This window comes from Pelodiscus sinensis, chromosome 19 (assembly GCF_052426305.1).
Source record: "Pelodiscus sinensis isolate ZL-2025 chromosome 19, ASM5242630v1, whole genome shotgun sequence".
In the NCBI taxonomy this organism is placed as follows: domain Eukaryota; kingdom Metazoa; phylum Chordata; order Testudines; family Trionychidae; genus Pelodiscus; species Pelodiscus sinensis.
Window position 1 is genome coordinate 29,117,926 of NC_143070.1, and position 27,243 is coordinate 29,145,168.

General features: G+C 55.7%; 1 protein-coding gene and 1 pseudogene across 2 annotated transcripts; one reads left to right on the plus strand and one right to left on the minus strand.

Moving 5' to 3' along the window:
- Positions 1 to 1,473: 1,473 nt before the first annotated feature.
- On the minus strand, positions 1,474 to 10,671 carry LOC149522764 (zinc finger protein RFP-like; annotated as a pseudogene). The gene is made up of 7 exons (XR_016347368.1): positions 10,149 to 10,671; positions 6,767 to 6,862; positions 6,110 to 6,340; positions 5,445 to 5,510; positions 4,524 to 4,668; positions 3,509 to 3,568; positions 1,474 to 2,629 (listed from the first exon to the last, which is right to left on the minus strand). The product of XR_016347368.1 is annotated as a zinc finger protein RFP-like (transcript).
- A 2,244-nt stretch (positions 10,672 to 12,915) lies between these two features.
- LOC149522765 (uncharacterized) lies at positions 12,916 to 26,768 on the plus strand. Its single transcript, XM_089770911.1, has 10 exons — positions 12,916 to 13,323; positions 13,749 to 14,205; positions 17,709 to 17,804; positions 18,357 to 18,587; positions 18,903 to 18,925; positions 19,617 to 19,732; positions 20,295 to 20,354; positions 21,215 to 21,415; positions 24,119 to 24,232; positions 24,519 to 26,768. The coding sequence occupies exons 2-10, from the start codon at positions 13,834 to 13,836 to the stop codon at positions 25,928 to 25,930; spliced, it is 2,625 nt and encodes an 874-aa protein (XP_089627037.1). The 5' UTR covers positions 12,916 to 13,323; positions 13,749 to 13,833; the 3' UTR covers positions 25,931 to 26,768.
- The last annotated feature ends 475 nt before the right edge of the window (positions 26,769 to 27,243 follow it).

Here is a 27,243-nt window from a genome sequence, read left to right on the forward strand (position 1 = left end):
TGGTGTTCCGGGGCACGGATGGGGATGTGCGTCCCGTCGATGGCCCCCCCGCAGTTGGGGAAGCCAAGGGCGCCGAATCCCCGGATGACGGCATCCGGGTCGGCGAGGCGGACCACCCTGCGGAGCAGCACCCGGTTGATGGCCTTGACCACCTGCAGAGAGAGACACAGCAAAGCGTCAATCAGTGGGGCGCCCGGGTGGCTGGGAGCGTGCGTGCCCTGGCAGTGCCCCGCGCCCCACTCCCGGAAGCAACCCCCCTGGCGGCGTGTAGTACGGCCGGGACAGCCCGACCCCTCCGGTGCGGGGCGCTTTCGCCTCCTCCCGCCCCCCCCTTTGTCCCTGGGGCGGCCCATCCCCTCCTCGCAGCCCCCCTCCCCCCCGGCTCGGTGGCCGACGAGCGCCGTACCTGCATGAGCACTGCTCCAACAGTGGATCTCCCCACGCCGAACTGGTTCCCGACGGATTGGTAGCTGTCCGGCGTGGAGAGCTTCCAGAGGGCGATGGCCACCCGCTTCTGGAGGGGGATGGCGGGCCTCATGCGAGTGTCCCTTCTTTGCAGGGCAGGGGCGAGCCACTCGCAGAGCTCCAGGAAGGTGTCCCTCCTCATCCTAAAGTTCTGGGTCCACTGTCGGTCGTCCCAGCGCTCCAGGACGATGCAGTCCCACCAGTCGCTGCTGGTGTCCAGACGCCAGATGCGGCGGGGCACGCCGGTGCCGGGGCGCCGCCGCGGCTCCTCCACGGCCCCCAGGGCGGCCAGGCGGAGAGGCAGGGGGCTGACGTTCCCCAGGTGGTGCCAGGCAGCCTCGAGCCATTGCTGGCAGGCTTGCAGCAGCAAGTCCAGAACGTGCACCAGAAGGTGCAGGGCGAGCCGTGGCTCCATGTTGCCACCTGCGGCGGTCCCCCCCGAAGGGAAGCACCGACACAGACGGGCACAGAGACCGACGCTTTGCTGTCCCTCGGCGAGGTTGGCAAGCAAGCAGGAAAAGCTGAGAACCGGCTGTCCAGGGGGGGTCCCTTTAAGCACGAGCCTCAGATAGCCTCAGACAGCAGCCACACAAAGCAACTGCTGACCTGATGCCCTGCCAGAACCGGTTTCAGCTGCCCTTAAATGCCCCCCTGTGTCCAATCAGTGTGGACGCGCTAGTTCGAACTAGCAAAACGCTAGTTCGAACTAGTTTTTAGTTCTAGATGCGCTAGTTCGAACTAGTTTTTAGTTCTAGATGCGCTAGTTCGAACTAGCTTAGTTCGAATTAACTAATTCGAACTAAGTTAGTTCGAACTAGCGCTGTAGTGTAGACGTACCCAGAGACACTCTCCTCACACTCCCCATCCTCCATAAATCCCCTTCTGCTCCTTTCAGAGATACGCCTGGGGTGGTCTCTCATGCTGGGTGCCTAGGGGTGCATGTACACTGCATTGTAACTCAAAATAAAATATGCAAATTGTGTATCTTCTTTCAATGCTATTTCAAAATTGCTTATCTCATCATTAGGCGCACAGCACCAAATTTCAAATAACGCGCTATTCCAAAATATCTCTTCCTCCTCGTAGAATGAGACTTACAGGCACGTCAGAATAACAAGCCTGAAATAATGGGCTTCCTGTGAAGACTCAGGGTAGCTATTGCGAGATACTCTGGTATCCAGAAATAGCATTGCAGTGTGGACTTACCCTGAGGGTGCATTTGGGTGGACACCTTGGGCAGCAAGAATATGGGCCATCAAGGTCATAGAATCGTAGAACTGAAAGGGACCTTGAGAGGACATCAAGTCCAGTCCGTGAGCACTGTCTAGATCATCCTGACAGGTGTCTGTCCAACCTGCTCTTAAATATTTCCAGTGATGGAGATTCCACAATCTCGCTGGACAATTTATTCCAGTGTTAAACCACCCTGACAGGCAGGAAGTTTTTCCTCATGTCCAACCTAAACCCCTACCCAGCCCAAACCTCTGCCCCTCCTAGGGTGTCTTCTTATCCCTCCCATCTCTGGGGCTGGAGGAAGGGAGGGAGAGGAGCTTTAAGGCATCATAGAGATCCCTCCCATCTCTGGGGCTGGGTTCAGGGGAGTCCTCCAGGGTCACAGAGACCGGCGTGTGTGAGGCCAGAGAGGCTGATTTCAGGGGCACAGTCGCAGCCGGGATCCTGGCCACACCCAGAGCCAGGGTCGGATTCTCTCCCCAGGGAGGGAGCCCGGCGGGAAAGTGAAGATCGGGGCCTTGGCACCAGCATCAATAAATGTCACCTGCCCCCGGCCACAGTCCAGACAAACCCGGATCCTGCGGGGGGGGGCTCAGAGGCAGGAGGGTCGCAGGGGAGGTGAGAGCCCGGAACTGACCCCCCCACCACTGCACAGCCCAGATCCCCCCCTCAGGGCTACGGCTGATCCATCCCTTCCTGCTCACAGACTCTCTGGCCACCCCCACAGCCCAGTGTCGCCCATCCCCCACCTCCATCTCCCAGCAATGTCTACCCGAGGTGAACCCCTCACGGCCCAGCACACAGGGCTCAGAGTCAAATCTCTCCGGGTTGTTGGGCAGTGTCTGCCGTGTGTTTTCCCAGCTCACACGTTTCCGATCCGGAGACAGGACGAGGTTGGGATGAGCCGTGTCTGGATTCAGAGTCACCATCGCTGGGGAGAGAGAATCAGGGCGTGAGGGGCAGAGCTCAGCCCTGGGGGTGGCTGGGGCCATTTCTCCCCCTCCCCAGCAGCCCTGTTGTGGCTGGGACAGGCCTGGGCCCCAGGGAGCTGCCTCTGCCCTGGGCCCTGAGACTGAGCCGAGCTGTCACTGCAGCGCCTCAGCCTGGGCAATGGGACCCGCTTCATCAGCTTCTCATTTGTGTGCAGAGGCTGCAGCCTCCTGCCCCCCAGCTTGGGCTGCTCCATCCCCAGGGCCAGGCCCAGAGCAGGAGGGTTCAGTGGCGGGGAGGGGACAGAGGAGGCGGGTTCCAGCTTTAACCCCCAGATGGAAACTCCCTCCCCTGCTGCAGCCTCCACCCCCCCGCCCAGGGCACAGAGGGGAGGGGGCAGCGCGGGGGAAGAGCCGCCTCACCCCAGAGAGCAGGGCCTGGGCATTAGTCACCCCCAGGGCAGTGGAGGGTCCAGGGCTCCTCAGGGCAGCCGGGCTCAATGGGGGGAGCCCAGCTCTGGCTTCTGGCCTGGCCAGGGGCAGGGCTCTGGGGAAGGGGATCTGGGGTGGGGTCACTGGGAGGGGGCAGCACAGGGCAGAGGCTGGTGCCCAAGGAGGGGCTGTGCTGATCAGCTGCCCCGACACAAAGCGCAGCCCCTGCCTGCAAACTGTGCCCATAGTGAGAAGTGGGGGGTCCGACCATCCCATTTCTTAAAGGGGGCAGGACACGGCTCCTCGTCCTTCTGATTCAGTCCCCTGGGGTGCCTCACCGCTCAGTGGGCAGGTTTGGGGCTCTGCCTGTCGTGGTCGCTGGGGGTTTGGTGGGTGACGACGAGCTACAAGCTCAGGAAGGTGTTTTCAGTCTCCACTCGAAACCTCACCCTGTCTGAAAGCTCCCAGGGACTTTCCTCCTGCTCTCTCCAGTGCAGAGGGCAGCATGTCTGGTGAGGGAAGGGAGAATAGAGGTGAGACTTCAGGAGTCCGTATTGCCCACGACATCCCCAATCCTAACACAGAGACCTGGGTTTTCGTTACAGCAGAGACACACTTGGGTACGTCTATACTGCAGAGAAGATGGAGGCTGCGCCTGTTGATCTCCCAGGGCTTGAATTAGCAGTTGAGTGAAGACAGCTAATCGCACTGAGGGGTGCTCGTGTCAGTGCTCGTAGCCCTCATTTCATGAGGAGTAAGGGAAGTCGGACGGAGAATGCTCTTCCCTTCTCTGTCTGCTGGCAACAGCCAAGTTAAGCTACATCAACTTCAGCTACTCAATTAATGTAAGTTGTGTAGATGCACCCTCAGGTATTTAATATAAAAGGGTCTGAAGCCTCCTACTTCATCCTTCACTCAGGCCTCTCCCAGCAAAGGAACCAACGTCCCTGCAGCCTCGCAGCCAGCCCAGGACAATGTGTGAAGAGATTCGCTTTCTCCTCAACATCCCTCCTGCCCTTCAGACTCCACAGGGTTTGGCTCATTCACTTCCTGACATTTGTCACAGCCTAAGCCCAAATCCTGCCAAGATTTTGGCCTCCAAGTAACTTCATCCACTTGGGTCCCTTTGACACGAGCAGGAGGTTCAGAGTTTGTGAACTCCTGGCTCTACCTGTGAGCCGTGGGGTCTGGGTACTCAGCGTCTCCACAGAGAGCAGCACGGAGCTGGGCGTGTTTCTGTCCATGTGTCGGCCATTTTGTGCTCCAACAGTCGCTGTTATTACAAAGAGGCTTTTGGAACAAATAAGGTTCAACCCGAGTGTCTGGGACGGCAACTGGGCGCCATTCTCACCTCACAATTCAACAGAAGCCTCATCTAACAAGGAACCAAATGACCAACATCGGTCTCTTTCCTTGGCCTCAGACACTTCACTCACTCTCCCCTCCCCCGTCCCTTCAAGGTACCTGTGAACTGACTCAGTGTCTCCGACAGCGCAGTCGTTTTCTGGGAGAAACCCCTGACTCGCTCGCCCAGTTCAGGAGAAATCTCCTCTGGTGGCTGGAACGGCCCCGTCTCACACCTGGGGAGAGACAACGTCACATGGTGACACTGCACCGAGTGACTCAGTTCTCCAGCTCCGGCCAGTGAGTCACTGCTCTGCTGGGCCTGGAGTTCGAATCCTCCAGTTCTCCCAGCCCCAGAGAAGGGGCAGCGCAGCCCTTGGCCCTGCAACGTCCCCTCAAAGGTCCCATGAACAGTCTGCAGCTCTGGCCTGGGGAGACCAGCTGGGGGACAAAAGGGGAACTGAGTCTCCCCGGCCAACTCACCCCTTGGCCCCCAGGCGCTGAGGGACAGGAGGTTCCCTGGGGAAGGGCTGTAGGAATCTGCCCACTAGGGACTAGACAGAGACACCAGCTCCCTCCTCCCCAGCCCATTCCCACAGGTCTCCAAACAGCCCTCGGGTGGGACAGACTCTGGGTCCCTGCTGCCCTGGGCTGAATGTGCCCAGTGCCCGGCAGTGACAGGCCCATGTCCCACCCCACAGTCCTGAGGCAGCCAGTCCCCAGGGAGGTGACAGCTCCAGGAAACACTTGAGCTCAGACTGTGCCCTGAATGGGGAATCCCAGAGTCTACTGGGCTAGGGGAGTGCCGCAGGCTGACGCTGATCAGAGATTTGTGCCCAGCCTGTGACCTTCCCCTCACATCTGGCTGCAAGGCCCTGGGGAGATGTGGTGCCAACATCAGCTCCAAGCCCTTTCCCTGCACTGTGCAGTGCTTCTCACATCCTGGAGAGGAGAGAGAGAAAAGAACCTCAGTCCCCATCGACACACACAGGACCCAGGGAAGGGATTTTGCAAACATGGGAAGAGAGGCCCTGTCCTGGCTCCAGGGCCATGGATCCCCTGAGCGAATGGGGCTTTGCCATCTCTAATAGCTCTGTGCCTGTGACTCTGCAAAGCACAACAGTCACGCACATGGCAGCAACACACTTGCCGAGTTACACCCAGATCTGACAGCTGGACCCCAGTGTGATGTAGTGGGGGGAACTTGCTGGTTTCTATGGGTCTGTGGTAACCCCCACTGGCTGCTGCCAGTACCACAGCCCAGAAGGACAGGGATGAGTCATTATGCAAAGGGGTCTCTCAACCGGTCCGACCAGCTACCCCCCATGGAGAGGAACAAAGGAAGGTGACTGCTGCCCTGGCTGGGGGGCAGGGCTGGAGGAGGGTTAGTTTAGTTTCAGTCTGGGAGCATGGAGGAAGCAGCCTCAGCAACAGGCTGGGGGGTTTAGAAGCCGAGACCGCCCCCCATATCAAGGTGGGCTGAGGCATCCTAGGCCTGCCCTGTAACCTGGTGACATCTGTGCCGTGCTCAGATTGTCTGGTGAGGCAATAAACTCCCTCTGTTCTACTGGCTGGTGGAGTCTGTTTGTGCCATTTTGGGGGTGCAGGAGGCGGGGGACCCCAACGCGCCGTCACACTCAGCGCTTCTGATTCAGGAGCCTCCCTTCCCTGTGTGGGAAGCTGGGACGTTTCTCCCTCAGTCTCACCTGCAGGAATTCACTCGCCGGCTTCTGACACTTCCCCTCCAGCTCACTGATCCGCTCGCTGAGATGGGAAATCTGTGCAGAGAGTTTCCTGACAGTGTCAGTCTGGAGCCTCCCAATCTCCTCGTCCAGCTTCTGCAGCTGGGCCAGCAGGAGTCGCTCTTGTTCCTCCAGGAACTGCCGCAGCTGCTGAAACTCGGCCACAATCATCTGCCTCTCGGCTTGTGTCTGTTTCTGTGAAAACAGGGAAAGGGCTGGTCAGGGGCGTGGGCAGAGCCTGAGAACCTGTAATACCATCTGTGGGTACTAGGCTGAGGCATCCCTCAGTTTCCCTCAGTTTCCAGTTTGGCCCATATCCCTCTGAAAGGGACGGTTCCCTGCCTGCCATGGGCAGCAAGTTCTGTTATTCTTGGACTCTGGGAAATCACACCCAGAGCTGCAGGGGACAGAACTCAGCATCGGTGTTCTCTTTAATCTTCTCCATCCATGTGTGGAATAATTTTTTCAGTGTGCACTGAGGCATGTAAATGTGCACCACCAGTTGAAACAAAATCTAGCTGTGAACATTCTGCTAATCAGATGGGCACCATCTGAATCTCTCCTGAGCTGCTGCCCAACATTCAGACCTTCCCCTGCCGGTCCATAGCCACAGGCACCTACCAGACACTCCTGACTTCTCCCCTCCCCCGTCGCTTTCCATCCCAGCAGCTTTTCTCTCTCTTCCCGCAGAGTCTTCAAATGGGCCTGGATTTTCCCCTGAGGAAACAGAAATGGGCTGGAAGGTTTCATTGTGAGGCCGAAAGGGGTGGGGAACGGGGTGTTTTCCCATCCTCAGCCCCAGTGACTGTTGGTCCCAGTCGCTGTGTGACATCAGGGCCCCCAAGCAGATGAAACCTTATTAATACAGCCTGGGAGTGTGTCAGAATCTGACTGTTACCAAGGCAGGTTGAGACTGTTTAGTGGTTAGAGAGAGAGCTCAGTTATCACCGCGCGTTGTTGGTGTGTGTGAAACGATTGGCAGCGCAGCCCGGGACCGGCCCTGACTCGCACTGGGGGTGAATCAACACATCTCTGAGTGAGAGGATTGAAATAGCTAAAAGATGCCAAACCCAGGAGCCACCAGGGCTTACACAGAGGCTGGGAGCTTAGCTCTGGGGGTTGCGCTGGTTGGACAAAGCTGGGCTTGGCACCAGGGCCAGCCCATTAGTTATAGGGAGGCTCAGCAGAGCAACGTCAACGGGCCCCTGGGCAGATCACCAGGCTCTTCTATCTCCCTCCCTTCCCCCAGTCTGAGGGCCTGAGGAGGCCTTTTGTCCGGCTTTACGCTGCACAGTCCCAGTTCTGTGGGGCTCTGTCCCTGTCCAGTGGGGACTCAGCCCTGGCCGTGGCTTTGTCCGGTGAGAAAGGGACAGGAGGAGACTGAGGCTGCAGCAGGAGGGGACGGCACCTCCACGCAGAATGACGTAGGTGGGGATTATAGAATCATAGAACTGGAAGAGACCTCAGAAGGTCATCAAGTCCAGCCCCCTGCTCTAGGCAGGACCAATTCCAACTAAATCAACCCGGCCAGGGCTTTGTCAAGCCGAGACTTAAACACCTCTAGGGATGGAGACTCCACTACTTCCCTAGGTAACCCATTCCAGTGCTTCACCACCCTCCTAGTGAAATAGTTTTTCCTAATATCCAACCTGGACCTCTCCCACCACAACTTGAGACCATTGCTCCTTGTTCTGCCATCTGTCACTACTGTGAACAGCCTCTCTCCATCCTCTTTGGAACCTCCCTTCAGGAAGTTGAAGGCTTCTATCAAATCCCCCCTCGCTCTTCTCTTCTGCAGACTAAACAGACCCAAGTCCCTCAGCCTCTCCTCATAAGTCATATGCTCCAGTCCCCTGATCATTTTGGTTGCCCTCCGCTGGACCCTCTCCAATGCGTCCACATCCTTTTTGTAGTGGGGGGCCCAGAACTGGACACAATACTCCAGATGCGGCCTCACCAAAGCCGAATAAAGGGGAATGATGACATCTCTGGATCTGCTGGCAATGCTCCTCTTAATGCAACCTAATATGCCATTAGCCTTCTTGGCTACAAGGGCTCACTGTTGACTCATATCCAGCTTCTCATCCAGGTCCTTTTCTGCAGAACTACTACTTAACCGGTTGGTCCCCAGCTTGTAACTATGCTTGGGATTCTTCCGTCCCAAGTGCAGGACTTTACACTTGTCCTTGTTGAACCTCATCAGATTTCTTGTGGCCCAATCCTCCAATTTGTCTAAGTCATTCTGTACCCTATCTCTGCCCTTAAGCGTATCTACCTCTCCCCCCAGTTTAGTGTCATCCGCAAACTTGCTGAGGGTGCAATCCATCCCCTCATCCAGGTCATTAATAAAGATATTGAACAAAACCGGTCCTAGAACCGAACCTTGGGGCACTCCGCTAGAAACCGACTGCCATCCTGACATCGAGCCGTTGATCACTACCCGCTGGGCCCGGCCTTCTAGCCATCTTTCTATCCATCTTACCATCCATTTATCCAATCCACAATCCCTTAACTTGCTGGCAAGAATATTGTGGGAGACCGTATCAAAAGCCTTGCTAAAGTCAAGGTATATCACATCCACTGACTTCCCCATGTCCACCGAGCCAGTTACCTCATCATAGAAGCTAATCAGATTGGTCAGGCACGACTTGCCCTTTGTGAATCCATGCTGACTATCCCTAATCACTTTCCTCTCATCCAAGTGCCTCAATATGGATTCCTTCAGGATCCCTTCCATGATTTTTCCAGGAACCGAGGTAAGACTGACCGGCCTATAGACCACGGGATGGTCTGACCGAGGCAGGGACAGGCCCACAGAGGCCGACCAAGCATTGAGGGTGGGCTTGGTCAGGTAGACGTGAGCATGTCCTGTGCTCTGGGAATGGGTCAGTGGCCCCCGTAATTAAACAGGCTGATTTGTAGTAAGTAGGGTTCAGGTTTGCCCCAGTGCTGCCCTAAATCCTTTTTAGAGCAACGCCCTCTGGGCAGGTACCGCTGCCCCAGTCCCTGGTACAGCTCCCGGCAGCAGTGCATTCTGGGAGATTCCCACAGGCTGCCTGGTGGGACTAACAGAACCTTGCTGGCTGGTCCGTGCCCAGGTACCCACTGGCACAGGTCAGACCGGCACCGGGCAGCGCCAGCCTGGGGGTAGTTTTGCTCCATCCCAGTCTAATCCCAGTGGTGCCTGCCATAACCCTGTGCTGCCTGGAGTGGTGCTGTGGGTGGACTCAAGACACTCCAGATCCCACAGTGTCCAGCCCAGTGACCTCCTCTAGTGCTGGCCGCAGCATCTGAGTTTAACCCCTCCCAGAGCAGCCCAGGAGTTCAGCATCCCCGTGGGAAACCTCCTCTCCTTGCTGGGCCTGGGCCTGTAGCAAGGCGTCTTTCCCTTCTAACTCAATCATTTCAACACCAAAGCTGAGGTATCAACATGGCCTAGTGGTTAAGCTCATGGATGGGGTCTGGAGAAACTGGGGTTCCATGCCGAATTCAGCCACTGACCTACTGAGTGACTCACGAGCCTTTGTGCCTCAGTTTCCCTCTCCACATTTTGTCTACCCAGAGTGTAAAGTGCTCAGGGCAGGGATTGTCCCTGGCTGGGTTTTGTGCAGAGCCCGGATCTCACATGGGGTCTGTCGGGGCAACTGTAATGCAAATACAAGTAACAATAAATTCTAGCAATAAATCTGTAGTAACAGCCGCTTGTACCACCCCCCCCCCCTTCTCCAGTCTGAAGGCAGCACAGTCCCATAGCCAGCCTGCTGCTGACCCATATCCCTCCCACTGGGTAACGGCTCCTCATTTCCCCAGCACAGGGCTGGGTCCAGAAGGATCTCAGAGAAGTTTCTCTCAGCCGGTGTCTCTAATGACTTGCTCTGTTGCCTCAGTTGCCCCCTGGCCAGAACATTTCTTTTGTCACAGCCTCTCCCAGGAAGAGTCAGGGAAATTAGCCAGTGAGTAAAACCCAGAGTAATTCCCAGCAGAAAGGGCAGCAGCTCCGTACCTTGTACTCCTGGGCAGCCTCCGCTATGGGCAGCACCGTGTGCGCGCGGTGAGCCCGGGACTCTCTGCAGATCAGGCAGATGAGGGCTTGATCCTCCTCGCAGAACAGCTTCAGCGCCTCCTGATGCTCCTCACACACCCCGTCCCCACCTGCCCCCTTCACTGCCTGCAGGCTCAGCTGTTTGACAAGTTCTACCATGTTTGCCAGCTGCCTGTTGGGCCGGAGGGGGCCCTGCTGCACCGGGTCCCTGCACTGCGGGCAGGAGGCGGCTGGGTTGGGTCCCTCCCAGCACCAGCTGAGGCAGGCGCGGCAGAAATTGTGCCCGCAGGCTGTGACCACCGGGTCTGTGAAATACTCCAGGCAGAGGGGACACGTCGCTTCCTCCTGCAGGCTTTTTACAGGGCTCGCCGCAGCCATGGCTCCTCTGGGCGGGGGAAGAGAGACAGTTTTAATTTCCTGAACTCAGCCTTTGCCCCGCCTCCAGCAACAACTGGCTGTGCCCCTCCCTGGAGCTGACTCAGGCTGTTTGCTGGATTGGAAGGAGCCAATGAGGACAACTCAGCCCTGGATGCTTTGTGAGCAATGTCCCACTAGGGCTCTGGCCCTGGCACCCACCCCTGGGCTGGTGTGGAGGGTCCCTGGGGCATCACATGTTCCCCGGAATCCACCAGGCTGGGCTGATCAACTCCCAGAACTGTCGTGTAAGGAGTGAGAGTGAGGCTTGTGCAGAATTCATTGTGTTTGATGTGTGATGTGGACACAAAGTAATAGTTGAGTATTTGTGTGTATCTAGTTACATGCTCCCAGTTGCACCGTTTTACCATGTTCAATTTTCACAGCAGTGGGAAACGCTAGGGGGAGGGGCAGGCAATATTTGGCTCAGACACTAACTATCCAGTGACACTGAGACTCAAGGAGTAAACTCTTTATTATTAAACCACAAACTGTCAATGTGACTCTCAAGACAGACTAATTCAAGTCCTTAAACTCTAAGAAGTTCTCAAGCAGCCTCAGTTCTCTCTGGGCCTGTGTGTAACTTTCAGTTCCTATGAATGGAAAGATTTGTCCCTCAGTTTGCGAGTGGACAGTGAAATCGAGGTTCGCTGGCATCTGCTCCCTCCAAGCCCAGTGACATTCAGTTCTCAGGCCAAACACTTATTCCAGCTGGAATCCATGTTTCCAGGGCCTGATTCTGACGTGCGCTAAGGCTGCTCTGGCTCGTTCTAAAGGAGCCTCAGTGTCACTAGCGCTGTCGATATTAATGACTTTATGGGTCTCCCACACAGGAGTGACCAGGCTGGGTCCGACCAAAGGCCCCTCGTGCCCAGTGTCCTGTCTGCCCAGTGGCCAGTCTGCCCAGTGGCCAGTGCAGGTGCCCCAGAGGGAATGAACAGAACAGGGATCCCCAAGTGAGAGCCCAGGACACTTCTGTCAAAGCCCCGTGAGATGAAGTGGGAAGTTCAGAGGGAGTGTGGCGGGCTCACAGGGAGGGCTGTGGGGGGCCCCATAGGGAGGATTGTAAGGGGCTTGCAAGGGAGGCTGTGAGAGCTCGCAAGGGAGCTGTGGGGTGGGGTTCGTGGGGGGGTGTCACGATTGCAGGGGAGGTTGTGGGGGCTCGCAGGGGGGTGTCACGATCTCAGGGGAGGTTGTGGGGGGCTCGCAGGGGGGTGTCACGATCGCAGGGGAGGTTGCGGGGGGCTTGCAGGGGGGTGTCACGATCTCAGGGGAGGTTGCGGGGGGCTCGCAGGGGGGTGTCACGATCGCAGGGGAGGTTGTGGGGGGCTCGCAGGGGGGTGTCACGATCACAGGGGAGGTTGTGGGGGCTCGCAGGGGGGTGTCACGATTGCAGGGGAGGTTGTGGGGGGCTCGCAGGGGGGTGTCACGATCACAGGGGAGGTTGTGGGGGCTCGCAGGGGGGTGTCACGATTGCAGGGGAGGTTGTGGGGGGCTCACAGGGGGTGTCACGATTGCAGGGGAGGTTGTGGGGGGCTCGCAGGGGGGTGTCACGATTGCAGGGGAGGTTGGGGGGGCTCGCAGGGGGGTGTCACGGTCACAGGGGAGGTTGTGGGGGCTCGCAGGGGGTGTCACGGTCACAGGGGAGGTTGTGGGGGGCTCGCAGGGGGTGTCACGGTCGCAGGGGAGCTTGTGGGGGGCTCGCAGGGGGTGTCACGGTCACAGGGGGGTTGCGGGGGGCTCGCAGGGGGTGTCACGGTCACAGGGGAGGTTGTGGGGGGCTCGCAGGGGGGTGACACGGTCGCAGGGGAGGTTGCGGGAGGGCTCGCAGGGGGTGTCACGGTCGCAGGGGAGGTTGCGGGGGGCTCGCAGGGGGTGTCACGGTCGCAGGGGAGGTTGCGGGGGGCTCGCAGGGGGTGTCACGGTCGCAGGGGAGCTTGTGGGGGGCTCGCAGGGGGTGTCACGGTCGCAGAGGGGGTGGGGGGGCTCCCAGGAGCTGCCTGCCCCGGCCCAGGGCCCGGCCCCCCCGCACGTGCCGCGTGTCTCAGCCCAGCCGGGGTGACACGTTCTGGGCCCGGGCTCCGGGTCTGGGCGGGAGGCGGGGCCCGAGCTCGCGCGCTCCCGCCGCAGGGTCCCGAGCGGCGGGTCCATGTCACGCGCCAGGAGGCGGGGCCCGTGACGTCGCTGTGGCTCCGCGCTCTGATTGGTTCATGGAGCCCCGGACCCGGCCCCCTTCCGAATCCCTCGCCCCCCGCCCTCAGTGTCTCTGGCGCAGCCCGTCACTCCAGGCGCGGCAGCTGGGCAGGGGAATCCCCGTCACCCGGGCGGGAGAGCAAGGGGCGGGGCAATTAACGTCATTGATGACGCCATACGGAGGCGGGGAAATCGCACGTCACTCGGGCCTGACAGCCGGGGGTTCGCTTGTCACTCGGGCTTCAGAGCAAGGGGCGGAGCAAACAACGTCACTGAGGGGAGCCCCTCGGTCTGAGCTAAGCCCTGGCGCTGGATTCGCATCGGAGTCATTGACCCGCTGCGCATGCGCGGTCTGACCGCGCCCGCCCCATTCCCTGCGTTCCCGGCCGTGCTCTGGCCCCGCGCCGCGCGCCCTGAGGCGGGAGCCGTTGGAAGGAGCCGTTGGTGCCGTTACTCGCTGAGGGGCTGGCCGCAGCGCAGCGCGAGGGAGCTGGGGGGAGGGGCTGCGACCCCCCGGCCTGCGCTGCGGGTGGGTCCGGCGCTGGGGATCGGCCCCCCTCGTGCTCTCGGCCCCTCCTGATGCTCCCGCCGGGCGGGGGGTGCGCGGGGGGACTGTGGGGGGGATTTGAACACGGGGGGGGCCTGGCTGGGCAGCGGGCTGAGGGGCGCAGGGGAGGCCCTGTGAGGGGTCAGGGGGGGGCCTGGCTGAGGGGCGCAGGGGAGACCCTGTGAGGGGGCAGGGGGGGGCCTGGCTGAGGGGCGCAGGGGAGGCCCTGTGAGGGGTCAGGGGGGGGCCTGGCTGAGGGGCGCAGGGGAGGCCCTGTGAGGGGGCAGGGGGGGGGCCTGGCTGGGCAGCGGGCTGAGGGGCGCAGGGGAGGCCCTGTGAGGGGGCAGGGGGAGAGCGAAGCGTTTGGGGTTTTTTTGGTTTTTACTTTTGATTTTTTGTATCCTCAGTGCTGGTGCCTCAGACCCCGCCCCCCCCGGACCTGCCCCCCCATTGCCGAGCGCAGGGAAGTGGCTCCCCAGCCCAGCGGCAGCCATGGCTGCAGAGAGCCCCGTGGAAAGTGTCCGGGAGGAAGCGCCGCGTCCCGTCTGTCTGGAGGATTTCACAGCCCCTGTCACTCTGGAGTGTGGGCACAATTCCTGCCAGGCCCCCCTCAGCCCTCAGGGCAGAGACACTGAGCAGCAGGGACCCCTCCGGCCCAACCGGCAGCTGGCAAACGTGGTGGAACTAGCCAAGCCGCTGAGTTTCCAGGCAGCACAGAGAGCAAGATGGGACGGGGTGTGCGGGGAGCACCAGGAGGCTCTGACGCTGTTCTGTGAAGAGGATCAAACTCCCATCTGTGTGGTGTGTGACAGATCCTGGGATCAAACGGTGGCGCCTATACAGGAAGCTGCCCAGGAGTACAAGGTACAGAGTTGCTGTCCAGTGTGATGGGAAATAACGTTGGATTTTAATTGCAGGCTAATTTCACTGAGTGTTATCGGGCACAGGTGTAGCACAGCTCTGTGAAGCCTTCATGGTACAAGAGATGCTGTAAAAAGTAAACATTCTGGCTTTGTGGCAACTTATGTCAAGTCTTTACAGATACCTGATGTGGGAAATGTTTCTCTGAGGCTCTGAATCCTGAAACCCGGCTCTCACTGGTGGCGCGAGGGGTGTTTGCACAAGGGAAGTTGTTAACAATCAGAGAGGTTTAGATCACAGGAGCTACAGGCCACTCAGCCAGTGAGCTGTCTTGGGACTGGAGAAGGGGAGGTTACAAGCTGTTACTGATTGGAGGAACAGGACTAATAATCTGGCATTTGCCTTATAGACCCGCTGTGGCATCTGGGCCCTGCACAACACCCAGCATGGGAAAGTCCCTGCCCTAACTGGTAGGGACCCAGCTCCCTGCCCCTCAGCATCACTGAACAGTGATGAAGTGTGGCCCTTATTAGGAAAAGATGCCTTGATAAAGCCCCAGGCCCAGCAGGGAGAGGAGGTTTCCCACTAAGATGCTGAACTCCTGGGCTCCTCCATGAGGGGTTAAACTCTGATGCAGCAGCTGGTACTAGATGAGGTTGCTAGGCTGGATGCTGTGTGGGACCCCAAGCACCTTCAGTCCACCCATAGCAGGGTTTCAGGAAGCACAGGTCTATGCCAGGCAGAACTGGGATTCAGCTGGATTGTAGCAAGAGTTCAAACTGGTTAACTGATGAGCTAATGTTTATCGGTGCTAGTTAAACTTCCCACTGTCCCAGCAGTGCCTGCTTGCCTCTGGCAGCTAACGTCAGTCTACAGCTGCTGGGAGTTCCTGTCTGCCAGCAGTTATTGTGGCTGCCCCCAGCAGACCTTGTGAGAGATCCCCGATACCAGGAGAGCCCATTTCCACTACCAGCCCTGCCTGTCAGCAGGTTAAAAAATACTGTTATTGATAAAATTGTATTTGGTTTCAGCCGTGGTCCCCAACTCGGTGCCCGCCAGCGCCGTGGCGCCCGCTGGCCCCTTTACGTATGCCCGCGGAGCAACCTGGGCTGGCCCCGCCCCCGGGCGTGTGGCAGGTGCCAGCCCCGGGCACATGGCCGGCCCCGCCCCCGGGTGCGCCGCGCGTGCCCTTGCCGGCCTTGGCCCCGCCCCCGGGTGCACCACGCGTGCCCTTGCCGGCCCCAGCCCCCGAGTGCGCCGCGTGTGCCCTTGCCGGCGCTGGCGCTGGCCCTGGGGTGCCGTGTGTGCTGGCCCCAGCCGCGCGGAACCTGGGCAGTCCCTGCCCGGGATCGCTGCACATGCCACTGCTGGCCTCGGGCATGTGGCGCATGCTTGGCCCCGCCCCCAGTCACGTGGCCTGTGAGTGCCCCCGTACACGCAAAAGTGGGCGGCCCCGCCCCCAGGCTCCCGGCAGCCCCAAAAGTTTGGGGACCGCTGGGTTACAGGATTAGTATTGTTAAGCATTTTACCTCCCTAATCCCCACCTGCATCATTTTTTAGGAAAGTGCCACCACCGATCCGTCCTCCACCTTTGCAGGTGTCCTCCTGCATCCTCAGGGTATGTCTACACCACAGTGTTAATGTGAGTTACCTTAATTTGAAATTGTGAATTCGAATTAAGTTAACTTGAATTAACACGTGTACACACAAAATGCAGTTTGAATTGAGTTGTCCACTGAGTGGACACAGAATCAGATTTAAGGCCTGCTGGAACCAGGTCAGGGGTGTCTTTGTGTGGCTGTTGCCTGAGGCTGAAGCTTGTGCGTAAGGGGACACACACATAACCCCCGCCCCGCCCCGGGCAGCCAATGCTCAGGTTTCCCTGCTTGCTTTCCTGCCTTACTGTGGGACAGCAAAGCATTTGTATCTCGGAGTACTCTGGTTGCTCTCACTCAAGACACCATAGCACTCTGCAACATGGAGCCAGAGCAGCCCCTGGGCACCCGGGTGCATCTCATGGATGCGTTGCTATCAGCCTGCTGCAGGCTGCCATCCGGGACATCCATCGGGGGGGCTGTCAGTATCCAGGAGGCCCTGTGGGAGAGAGTCCACCCTGAGGAGCACTCAGCCTCCTTGGTCTGCCCCACTGGGGGCTTGTGCCTCATTCCTCCCTCATGTCCTTCCCCTAACCCCCCTTCCTGATGCCCAATAAAATACCTGTATTTTCATGAACAAAAACTCTTTATTTAACAAAACTGGGGGGGATGAATCCCTGGTGAGAGTTGGGAAAGAAAGCTGGAGAGGGGAGGAGGGAGAGGGACACCTGGGAGGAGGGATCTGGAAGGAGAAGGCAAGGGAGAGGAGAACCTCAGGGTTGGGGGTCTTGCCGGCCCTTCTGTCTCCCAGCACTGCATGTGTGGGGGCCTTGGCGTCCCCGGGGGGGGGAGGGGGAACAGGTGCGGGGGGAGGAAGAAGAAGCAGCGGGAGGGAGAGCAGGAGTGGGAGGAGGAGCGATAGCTGGGGCAGCCATGGGGGCTGGAGCGGCAGCCAGCACCAATCTCTGCACCAGGGTCTACAGGTTGTCGTGGATGGCACGGCCCTGCTCCAGCAGCTCCTGCAAGCCCTCCTGCTGCAGGTCTTCCTCCACCCAGCGCTCCTGGCAGCAGACCTGCCTGGCATATAGTGCCAGGTGCTGCTGGTGGTGTGGTACTCTAGGTGCCGGGTCATCCTGCTGGCCCGGGTGCGGGAGGCTGTCCTGGGCGGGGTGGTGCGCCCTGCTCTCGTGGCTGGTGCAGCTGTGGAGAAACAAGAGACCTGCTCAGTTATCCCTGGGGACACGGTGGGTGAAACCCTGCCCCGCTCTGCAAGGTGAGGACGGCAGGTCTCCGCACCATCATGTCCTGCTATCCCTGGGAGTGTGAGCTGGCCCAGGACTGTATCGATGCCCCTGTGCTGTATATTGTGTGGGGCGGGAGGGGGGGAGATGTGCCCTGCCTCTGCATAGAGGGAGCTTCTGGAGAGAGGGCATTGTGCAGTGTCTCTCCCCGGGGTCAGGAGCATGTCATGTGCCTTCATACATACATGCGTTTGAGTAACAGGCCAGGGCCCCTGTGTGGCACATGCACATGTTGCTGCATGATCTGTGGTCAGCAAGGACCACACACGCAGTCCCTAGGCTCCCCCTCCTCCCCCACATAAGGGGACAGTGATGGCACTCGCATGTTGAGGCCTCCCTGGCCTCGGACGACACTGGCAACAAGCTTGCTGGCATGGCTCTGGGTGCCGGGGTGCACGGTAGGCTCCTTCCAGGCTGTGTTTCCAAATTAACTTTGCTGTGTAGACATACCCTCAGTCTTCTCCTGTCTCTTTTTCTATGGACAAACCCACGTCCAGGGCTGAGTCCCTGCTGGACAAGGGCAGAGTTCCACAAAACTGGGACTCTCTCAAATAAATGGGCTCCCAACATCTAATGGGGTTTGCACTTGTGATTATTTCTGTTTCTTCAGGAAAAATTGGAGACTCATTTGAAGACTCTGAGGGAGGAGAGAGAGAAGCTGCTGAGAAGGAAAACAACAGCAGAAGGGAAAAGCCAGGAGTATCTGGTAAGTGCTTGTGGCTATGGAGCAGCAGGGACTGGCAGTGGGAGGGCTGTGTTAGGAGGCAGACTCCTGTGTGGCCCTGGTGAGGTTGGGCTTGTTTGTGTTTCTCCTGGATCATGGATTGCTGGCTGAGATCCAGCTATAGACAGGCCCTGAGCATCCATGTCAGTATGAGTTCGTGTCCAGCCTTTGTGGCTTTCCAAGGGAGCTGAATGTCCCCTGAAGGGCTGTCTGCTCACTTGGTGCATTAACATGTTTGCTTCTTTTTCCTCTCTGGGTATCTCTGTCAGGCTGGTGCTGAGTCCTGCCTCCTGCTGCTCTGGGTCTGAATTCCCAGAGCCCATGAATGACAGAAGATGTTGCCCATGACTGAGGGACATGGGTCAAAGGAGATGCTGGGAGAGATGCCTCTGCTGAGTAACCACAAAGTAGAGTCAAATGTCACACATTTTAGGGTTTTCCAAGAAATTCTTGCTGCTGCGCACTCATCTCACCATGAAAGAGCCCTGGGCTCTGTCCATGCTCCTCACCAGCCCTTTCCCTGTTTTCACACAGAAATGGACCCAAGCCGAGAGGCAGATGATTGTGGCTGAGTTTCAGCAGCTGCAGCAGTTCCTGGTGGAACAAGAGCGACTCCTGCTGGCCCAGCTGGAGAAGCTGGATGAGGAGATTTGGAGGTTCCAGACTGACACTGTCAGGAAACTCTCTGCACAGATTTCCCACCTCAGTGAGGGGATCGGTGAGCTGGAGGTGACGTGTCAGAAGCCAGCGAGTGAATTCCTGCAGGTGAGATTGAGGGAGAAACATCCCAGCTCCCCACACAGGGAAGGGAGGCTCCTGAATCAGAAGTGCTGGGGTCCAGCATTCAGATCTCAGTGTAACACCTTGTGCATTGCTGCCATGTGAGTGACTCTTGTGCTTTGTAGAGTTACAGGCGCAGAGCTATTAGAGATGGCAAAGCCCCATTCGCCCAGGGGATCCATGTTCCTGGGGCCGGGGCCAGGGCAGGGCCTCTCTTCCCATGTTTGCAAAATCACTTCTCAGAGGTCCCCTGTGTGTGTCCAATGGGGCTGAGTTTCTTTTCTGTGTCTTTTTTTCTAGGATGGCAGAAGCACCCTGAGTAGGTACGTGGCTCTCACTCCCCTCACATTGCAGAGCGCAGGAAAAGGGCTTGGAACTGATGTTAGCACCACATCTCCCCAGGGCTCTACAGCCAGATGTTAGATACAAATATCTCTGACTCATTTAATTCTGAGGGTCTCATCCTCGCACTTTAGACTCTGGAATTCCCCATTCAGGGCACAGTCTGACCTCAGGTGTTTCCTAGAGCTGTCACCTCCCTGGGGACTGGCTGCTTCAGGACTGTGGGGTGAAACATGGGCCTGTCACTGCTGGGCACTGTCAGCCCAGAGCAGCAGGGACCAAGAGTCTGTCCCACCTGAGGGCTGTTTGGAGACCTGTGGGGGAGGAGCTGGGGAGGGGGGAGCTGGTGTCTCAGTCTAGTCCCTAGTGGACAGATTCCTTCAGCCCTTGACATGGGAACCTCCTGTCCCTTGTCACCTGGGCCAAGGAGTGATTTGGCCATGAAGACTTAATTCCCCTTTAGTCCTCCAGCCAGTCTCCCCAGACCAAAAGTGAAGTACAGCAACGGGACTGTTCAGGGGAAGGTTTCACGGCCATGGGATATGTTGTCCCTGCTCTCAGGCTGGGGGAATTGGAGGAATTCTAACTCCAGGCCTGTTAGAGCTGAGACTCACTAGCCAGAACTTATCAGCAGTAAACGACATACAATCACAGGGAATTGTTTCTGTCCAGGTTTGAGACGGGGCAGTTCCAGCTGCCGGAAGAGATTTCTCCTGAACTAGAAGAACAAGTCAGAGGTTTCTCCCAGAAAACGATTGCTCTGTCGGAGACTCTGAGGGAGTTCAAAGGTACCTGGAAGGGATGGATGAGGGGAAAGTGGTTCAAATATCTGATACCATTGAATCTGGCCTCTGAAGCCAACCTTCCCCTGCCTCAATTCCCACATGGAGAATGACAGCCCCGTCAGTCTGCTCTCCTTAGAGACACTGAGCGAACAGACCCACCTGCTTGCAGATAGAGCCAGGGGTTTGCGAACTCTGAACCTCTCATTCAGAGATCAAAATGGCTAAAGTTACTGTGATGGCCACGTGTCCCACCACCACAGCTCCAGGTTATGATAAGAGGCAGTAAGTGAATGAGAAACCAAGTGGGAGGGGGTGAGGAGGGAAGAGTAAATCTCATTTACAGCTTGTCTCTCCTAGGACATGTGTGAGGCTGCAGGGCTATTGGCTCCATTGCTGGGAGGTGCCCGAGTGAGAGAGGAAATGAAAGTTTCAGACTTTCATACTAAATACCTGAGTGTGTCTCTGTCTGGTCTCTGATACAATTGAAACACAGAGTTCAAAGTGGGGACATTGTTATAAAGAGGACAGCCTGGAATCTCACCTCTCTTATCCCTTCCCCCACTAGGCACTCTGCCCTCTGCACTGGAGAGAGAAAAAAGAAAATCCCTGGGAGCTTTCAGGCGGGGTGAGTTTGCAGGTGGAGATTCTTTAAATGATAAGTAAATTCCTTTGAAAACATCTTCATGGGATTGTCACTGAAGTTACCAACCAAACTCAGTGTAACAATAGTTCGGAAAAAAAACCCTAGTCCGAACTATCTAGTCCGTGCCGCGTGTAGCCGCGGGCACGGAGTCCGCTCTAGCGGACATTTAAAAATGGCAGCAGCCGGCAACATGCAAATGAAGCCCGGGAAATTCAAATCCCGGGCTTCATTTGCAAGTTCGTATGACTACATTAACCACCCTAGTTCGAACTAGGGTGCTCTTATAGACATACCCTAAGTGCAATAGCTTGTGCCATTGAGGGGGTAAGACTGCATGACTGAGAATATCTTCATTAGTTTTAAGATCTCATCCTGCTAACAGCACATGTTTAATAATAAGCATCTGAATGTTGGGGTTAATTTCACTGACTCTGTTGTGGAAAGGGTTTATACCGTCTTTCAGATGAGAGAGCAAAGTTTGTGCTGCAAATCAATGAATCAAAGACTAAGGGTTTTAAATACAGCAGCCTACATTTAACCTACGTCCATGGTCAGGCAGATGAATATGTGGCTTGTTATCAGAAACACTGGGTGCTGAGAATTAAATCCCATTGTTACGGGCGCAGTAATGTTGTAACACAAGCCAGGTACAGACAGAAATGAATGTGTATTTAGGATCTAACTCCTGTGCGCTGTTTATGGAATATCTAGACTAAAACTTTTGCCCACAATGGCAGAGTCTAGCATGTGTGTCACCATGGACAGAGTCTGGGCAGAATGGGGGCGTGGAAAGGATTAAAGCCTCTTCTGAACTGTCTCCAATTCCTCTTCTCCCCTGCCAGGCTGCAGAACACCCATGTCTGACCCCAGCTTAGCCCCTGGCCTGCGGAGCCAGGGACAGGAAATGGCCGTGGCGGAGCCTGTGAGCTTCGAGGAGGTGGCTGTGTATTTCTCTGAGGAGGAATGTGCTCTGCTGGACCCGGGCCAGAGAGCCCTCTACAGGGATGTGATGCAGGAGAATTATGAGGCTGTGAACTGGCTGAGTAAGGATTCCTGTCCCCTTGGGTAACAGCAGCTGGGTGGGCTCTGAAGCATCTGGGTTGTGTTTGGTTTAGGGTTATTCATTGCCTCTGCTCCCAATGTCAGGAGTATCTGCCATAATAATCCTGGCTCTTGTGTGAAAGACTGTCCCCTCCGTACCCCCTCCCAGGGAAAACAGGTTCAGGGATGTAACAATGGTGCGGCTCTTCCCACAGCTAAGGTCTCGCTGCGCTTCCCCCCATCTTGCCCATCTTGTGCCTTGACCAGAGGTGTGAGTGGAAGGGCTCAGGCAGGAGCAGCAGGTACTAGAGGTCTGGATCTGGCTGCTGTTAGTGTCTTCAGGGTCCCCGTGCGGCAGTGTGCTCAGCGATTGGAAGGAGGGTTCGGTTCCCAGAGTCCTTCCCTGCCTGTAGCTAATCTCTGTGACATGCTGGTATTTGTCAGTGGGAGGGGCTGGATGCTGGCGCTGAGGGAGGATGGATGAGGCAGTTGACGCTCTGCGAGTATTTTGTCCAAGGTAGCTCTGTAGTAGAGAAACGTGAGCAGAGCTCTCCTTGCATTTCAGGCACAGGCTGGGTCTCCTTTCAAAACTTCAGCTTTATTCTCTCTGGGGCTCACTTGCCTCTCTGTGCAGTGGAGATAAATCACGTCATCTGTCTTGTCTTTTTATATCTTCGGGTAGGAACTTTTTCTTCCTGTGTGAATGTCTGGCTTCATGCTCAGGAGACCTGTGATCAGTTCTCTCCCTCTGTCATAGACTTCCTGTGTGACCTTGATCAAGTCCCTTAGACTCTCTGTGTGCGGTCGCCTCTCTCTGCAATAGCTATTATAGTGTGTCCCTGTTTCTCAGGGCTGGGAAGGATACCTACACTAAAGAGGGGTGATGCTTAGCTCCATATGAGCATCCCGATAGCACAGTGGGGTCCTGATTTACACCAGAGTACCCAAGTGCTGCTGGGATTGATAATTTTGCTTCCCATAGCGACTGCAGTGCCCTATGAATTGCTGCTAGCGCCACAGAGCGTCATTACAGCTGTTCAGGGTGGGCGGCTCTTTCTGGAGCCTTGATGCCAGCAGCACTGGCAGAGCATGCAGCTTATCCATGCAGCACACCACAGGGTTACTGCTAAGAAAGACCCAGGCTCCATTCGGAGGCTAAGGCACTCGGCCAGGTTTATTGTGAAAGGAGCAGGGTGCTAGTGTCCCAGCACCTCAGGCATAGGTATAGTGAGACTTGTTCCAACCTAATAATGATACCTGCTCAGTCAGCAGCTAGAACACTGCCCCTCAGCCAGTATCAACATGCCCCTTCTGTGACTTCTTTTCTCACATTGACACAAACAAAATTCATGTTGCGTTCAATGTGTTGCTACCCCCCTTGGCCTTCTCCCTGTTTGTTTGAACAAAACATCCATATCCATTCTCCCCTCATCCCGTTCATGTGCACAAGGGTCAGTGAGCTATCTGTTAGGACTGTGTGTTTGCAGTTCCTGCAGAGAGCGGTGTGTTGATGGCCCTCCTCCTGCTCAGGAATGTGATTTCTTGGTTAGTTGATAGCAGTGCTCCACCATTCTGCCAAAGCCTGGCTTGTTTTAGTTAAAAAATAATGGACATAAACAAGATAATCCTAGTCATCAGATCAGAATTTTCCCATTGACTCGGCACACAGCATGCTTCGCAGAAGCTTTCTTGCGATTGTGTAACACTGGTAGCACAATGATCTCCATGGTCACATCACAGGTGGCTCTTCCAAACACTAAATGCAGGTCCAGGAAGGGGTGGAAGCAAAGCTGAGGGGAAGGCGCTCACAAGGTGCAAATGTGGTAGATTCTGTGTCTCCCTGGAGCGGACCGAAATCAAAGGCCAGGCTCGCCGGAAGAGGCAGGCTGGGAAACCACACAAAGGCTGCTGTTGGCAGAGTAGTACCAAGGCTACAGACGAGGAGCTGAGTAACAGCCACAAGCATCAGAGAAGCAGCATGGCCCAGCTTCACCCTGGCTGGTCGCTGGAGAAGCCTAGCGCCACCCTGGGCAGCCGCGGGAATGGCAGCTGTTGTGGGCAGCTAGCAGGGCTCACCCAGACACAGGTAGTCGGGGTCAGGAGTCAGGAGCATAGGCAGGGCCTGAAGCAGCCTGCCAAGGATTCACTTAGCTGCTCAGACAACTTCCTCTGCCTCCTTCTGGCCCAAGTAAAACATTTGAACCAAAGAGCAGCGGGAGCCCACCCGCCAGGAGCTTTGTGGACAGAGCCTTGGGGAGCTAGAGCTAGTCCTTCCTCTCTAAGTCCTAGTGACCTGGCATGTGGCCGCTACAGTCTGAGCCCTGTCTGGGGGCCTTGGTGTCAGACCTGCCAGCCCTCCCTAGAGCTCCCCTTCTGAGCAGTGTGTCCCTGTCCTGCCCTGAGATATTCGGGATGGGGGGGGGGATGGAATGGGCTTTGAGGGGGACTGAGTTGTACCCTAGAGATTGCAGCAGAGCACTCAGCTCCCCTGGGGAAAGAGGTGGGCCATTCTCAAGGTGGGGGTGGGGGTGCACCTTTACTGCAGGTGTGTGTGTCCTGGGCTCTTGTACCAGCCAGATCCCAGTCTCTGCAAGGTGGGGAAAGGAGCCTCTCTGGATGGGTGACTCAGATCCTGACTCCGGAAGCAGTAATGGCAGAGACCTTAATGAACAAGATCAGCACTCGATTAATTGCTCTCCAAACAGGATTTCCACTCTCTGAAGCTCATGTGATCTCCTGGGTGGAGCGAGAGGAGGAGTTGCAGGTCCCAGATCACCAGAGCTGTAAGGAAGGGGAGATCATCAGTGGCACCTACACATGTGAGCAATCAGTTAAATTGCCTCAGAAACCAGTTTATAGCAGGTGTAACTTGTGTGTTTTCATGAAGTCTGTCTGACTTTTCAACCTGTCTTCAACTTGAGCCAGAGCGTGGTGGGTGGGGAAAGGCTGGGATCTCTCCTCTGTGGAAGAGTTGTGAAGGGGGCTAAGCTCATGATAATTCAGTCATTATTTTAGCTTGTCCCCCTTTCCTTTCCTCTTTCAGAGTTTTCATTCAGCTCATCATAGACAATAACTCCTGTCTGAATTATTTCTCTATCCCAACAGGTGATGGGATGCTGACTGAGAACCATGATCTTGTTCAGCAGGACAGATCGGAGCTAGTGTCTCCATGTGAGATGTTACTGGGAAGACCTGAAGGGCATGTTTCCCACATACATGAGCAGGGAGAGACTTGCGAGAGTCAGCATAGCCCAGAAAGGCAGCATGGAAACCATCCAGGAGAGGGACAGGGTAATTCCAGTCACAGGAGCAGAGGGGAGAAAAGAAACACAGAAACTGTTGAACAGAAAATCCCCCATCAACAGTCACCCTGCACTTGTAGTGACTGTGAAACTCTTATTGAACATCAAAGAGCCCATATGAGAGAGAAGCCCTTTAAGTGCTCTCACTCTGGGAAAAGCCTCAGTCAGCACTCTCACTTTACAAACCATCAGAAAATACATACAAAAGAGACACCCCATAACTACTCTGACTGTGGGAAAAGCTTCAGTAGAAGCAATCACCTTGTAAGACATAGGAGGACCCACGCAGAAGACAAACCTTTCAATTGCTCTGACTGTGGGAAAAGCTTTCTGAGCCACTCACACCTTGTTAACCATAAGAGGACCCACACAGGAGACAAACCTTTCCGTTGCTCTGACTGTGGGAAAAGCTTCAGTTGCAGCTCAAAACTTGTTAACCATAGGAGGACCCACACAGGAGACAAACCTTTCCATTGCTCTGACTGTGGGAAAAGCTTCAGTTGCAGCTCAAACCTTGTTAACCATAGGAGGACCCACACAGGAGACACACCTTTCCATTGCTCTGACTGTGGGAAAAGCTTCACTTGCAACTCGCACCTTGTTAGACATAGGAGAACCCACACAGGAGAGAAACTTTTCCATTGCTCTGACTGTGGGAAAAGTTATGGTACAAGTTCAGAGTTTGTTATCCATAGAAGGACCCACACAGGGGAGAAACCTTTCATTTGCTCTGACTGTGGGAAAAGCTTCAGTCACAGGTCACGCCTTGTTAGACATAGGAGAACCCACACGGGAGAGAAACCTTTCAATTGCTCTGACTGTGGGAAAAGTTATGGTACAAGTTCAGAGTTTGTTATCCATAGGAGGACCCACACAGGGGAGAAACCTTTCATTTGCTCTGACTGTGGGAAAAGCTTCAGTCACAGGTCACGCCTTGTTAGACATAGGAGAACCCACACGGGAGAGAAACCTTTCAATTGCACTGACTGTGGGAAAAGCTTTATGGAGAGATCAGACCTTGTTAGACATAGGATAACTCACACGGGAGAGAAACCTTTCAGTTGCTTTGACTGCGGGAGATGCTTCCGTCAGAAGGCAGTGCTTGGTAGACATAGAAGAACCCACACAGGAGAGAAACCCTTTACCTGCTCTGACTGTGGGAAAAGCTTCAGTAGAAGCTCACACCTTGTTATACATAGGAGAACCCACACATGAGCGAGACTCTTCACCTGCTCTGACTGTAGGGAAAGCTTTAGTCAGTGCTCCTGCCCTACTAACCATCAGATAAAACATACAAGAGAATCACCTCATAACAGCTCTGATTGCAGAAAAGGCTTCAAACACAGGTCAAACTTTAACATAAAAACGGCCATACTGGGTCAGACCAAAGGTCCACCTAGCCTAGTATCCTGTTTTTCAACAGTGGCCAGTACCATGTGCCCCAGAGGGGGTGGACCAAAGATCATGATCAAGCAATTTGTCTCCTACCATCCTTCTCCAGCCTTAGACAAACAGGCCAGGAGCACCATTCCTTACACCTGCATTAGAGTAATTGGCTACTGCCAATGTATATTGGCAAGATTTTGCGCAAATACTCGTTAACATAAGAATTTTTGCATTAGAGTATTTCAGCAAGAGAAAGTCTACACTGGCATGTGCCTTTGTGTAAAAAAATGTGCCATTTTAACAACAGGGATTTTTTGCACGAGAAATTCATGTTACCAATCTACACTCGCCTCTTGTGCAAGAACAACCCTGCAATCCATGTTCTCTCCCGCTTTTGTAGCCTCTGTTGCCTTCTCCACGTGTCCTTTCTGATGGGACAGGCATGTTCTTCTCAGGGTTTGAGTACCATGTTGCCCTAGGAAGGGGTGTGGCCAAAAGATGCCTCACTGTGAGCAGGATTTGAACCTGCACAGGGAAACCCTATTGGATTTCGAGTCCAACGCCTTAACCATGTCACGAGAATCACAGGTCTGATGATGCATACCCAAGGGGGGAAGGGCAGAACCAGGTGGACAGTTTTATCAATTAAAAAATATTTATGACCGTGGTGAATTTATAGTATTTATTCTAAGATTTTTAATAGACTGTGTTAATAATAAATGTACAGTATTTATTATGTTTAGTCTACAATTTCTAGTTAAACGTGTCAGAGATATAAGGATGGGAATGGCAAGGGAAATAGTCTCTAATCTTAAAATATCCAGCTACACTAATTAAATAACAATGGTAACTACAAACTCTATGTACTACCCAAAAACAACTACAACACTAAGCTTATACAACAAGAAAAAATCAAATCATACATACCAACTTACACAGCACACGGAACATTTCACAGATATCAGTTCGGTTGCGAAGGCCTTGGTTACGCCCGAGAGTCGGGGGAGGTGGCTGGTCGGTTGATCAGGCCGGCAGCGCTTTGAAGTATACGAGAAGGCACACGCACGGTGGTATGTGTGTTGCGAAGACCTCTTTGAGCGAACTGTGCGATGGGTATTTATCCTCAATCTGCACATCGCTTT

Excerpts from the sequence above, each read along its gene's own strand:
- LOC149522765 (XM_089770911.1), top strand. The coding sequence starts at position 13,834 with ATGGCTGCAGAGAGCCCCGTGGAAAGTGTCCGGGAGGAAGCGCCGCGT. Across the intron at positions 17,805-18,356 it reads GGAAAAGCCAGGAGTATCTG|AAATGGACCCAAGCCGAGAG; the intron begins GTAAGTGCTTGT and ends GTTTTCACACAG. Across the intron at positions 19,733-20,294 it reads GACTCTGAGGGAGTTCAAAG|GCACTCTGCCCTCTGCACTG; the intron begins GTACCTGGAAGG and ends TTCCCCCACTAG.